The sequence below is a fragment of the Eimeria mitis genome, genomic scaffold (assembly GCF_000499745.2).
Source record: "Eimeria mitis Houghton genomic scaffold, Emh_scaff4436, whole genome shotgun sequence".
In the NCBI taxonomy this organism is placed as follows: domain Eukaryota; phylum Apicomplexa; class Conoidasida; order Eucoccidiorida; family Eimeriidae; genus Eimeria; species Eimeria mitis.
The window spans coordinates 1-520 of record NW_013572751.1 but is presented as its reverse complement, the minus strand read 5'-3'; the positions used below and the strand labels follow the sequence as shown (position 1 = coordinate 520).

At 41.0% G+C, this 520-nt stretch overlaps 1 protein-coding gene across 1 annotated transcript in view; it reads right to left on the bottom strand.

The window, feature by feature from the left end:
- The window catches only part of EMH_0075140 (PAN domain-containing protein, putative), a gene marked incomplete at both ends in the record, with an annotated part of 2,639 nt that extends 2,237 nt beyond the window's left edge, over positions 1-402 (bottom strand). Inside the window, one exon of the mRNA XM_013499557.1 lies at positions 317-402. Within this exon, the coding sequence (XP_013355011.1) occupies positions 317-402 (86 nt within the window). The remainder of the gene's footprint in view (positions 1-316) is intronic.
- Positions 403-520: the final 118 nt, after the last annotated feature.

Genomic DNA, 520 nt, shown 5'->3' with positions numbered 1-520 from the left:
TTTTTTTTTTTTTTTTGTTTTCTCTCTACATTATTTGTGTTTATCCTTCATTTATTTTTTTCTGTATTTGTTTCGTGTTTTTTTATTTATGTGTTCGTTCTGTTCTGTCTATTACTGGTTGCTCTGCGTTTTATTTTTTTAATATTTTTTATTTGTTTTTGTTTTTTTATTTGTTTTTATTTTTTTCTGTTTATATTCACAGCAACAATACCGAGATATTTATATAAAAGTGTAAACTGCTACAACGCATGCAGCGTGCATGCATCAGATTCTCTGCTTACCTTCAGCAGCAGCAGTCTGCAGCTCTGCGCCCGACGCGATGTGCTGCTGCTGCTGCTGCTGCAGCAGCAGCAGCAGCAGCAGCAGCAGCAGCAGCACTGCCTTTTTGTATTGGACTAGCATCCTGAAGCCGCCGTTGCATGTGCAGTGTCTGTACCCCAACAGCCCCAACTTATTCTCGTCGCTCTCTGCTTCCTCCTCACTACTACTTTGCCCCAGTCAAGCAGCACAGCAGCAGCAG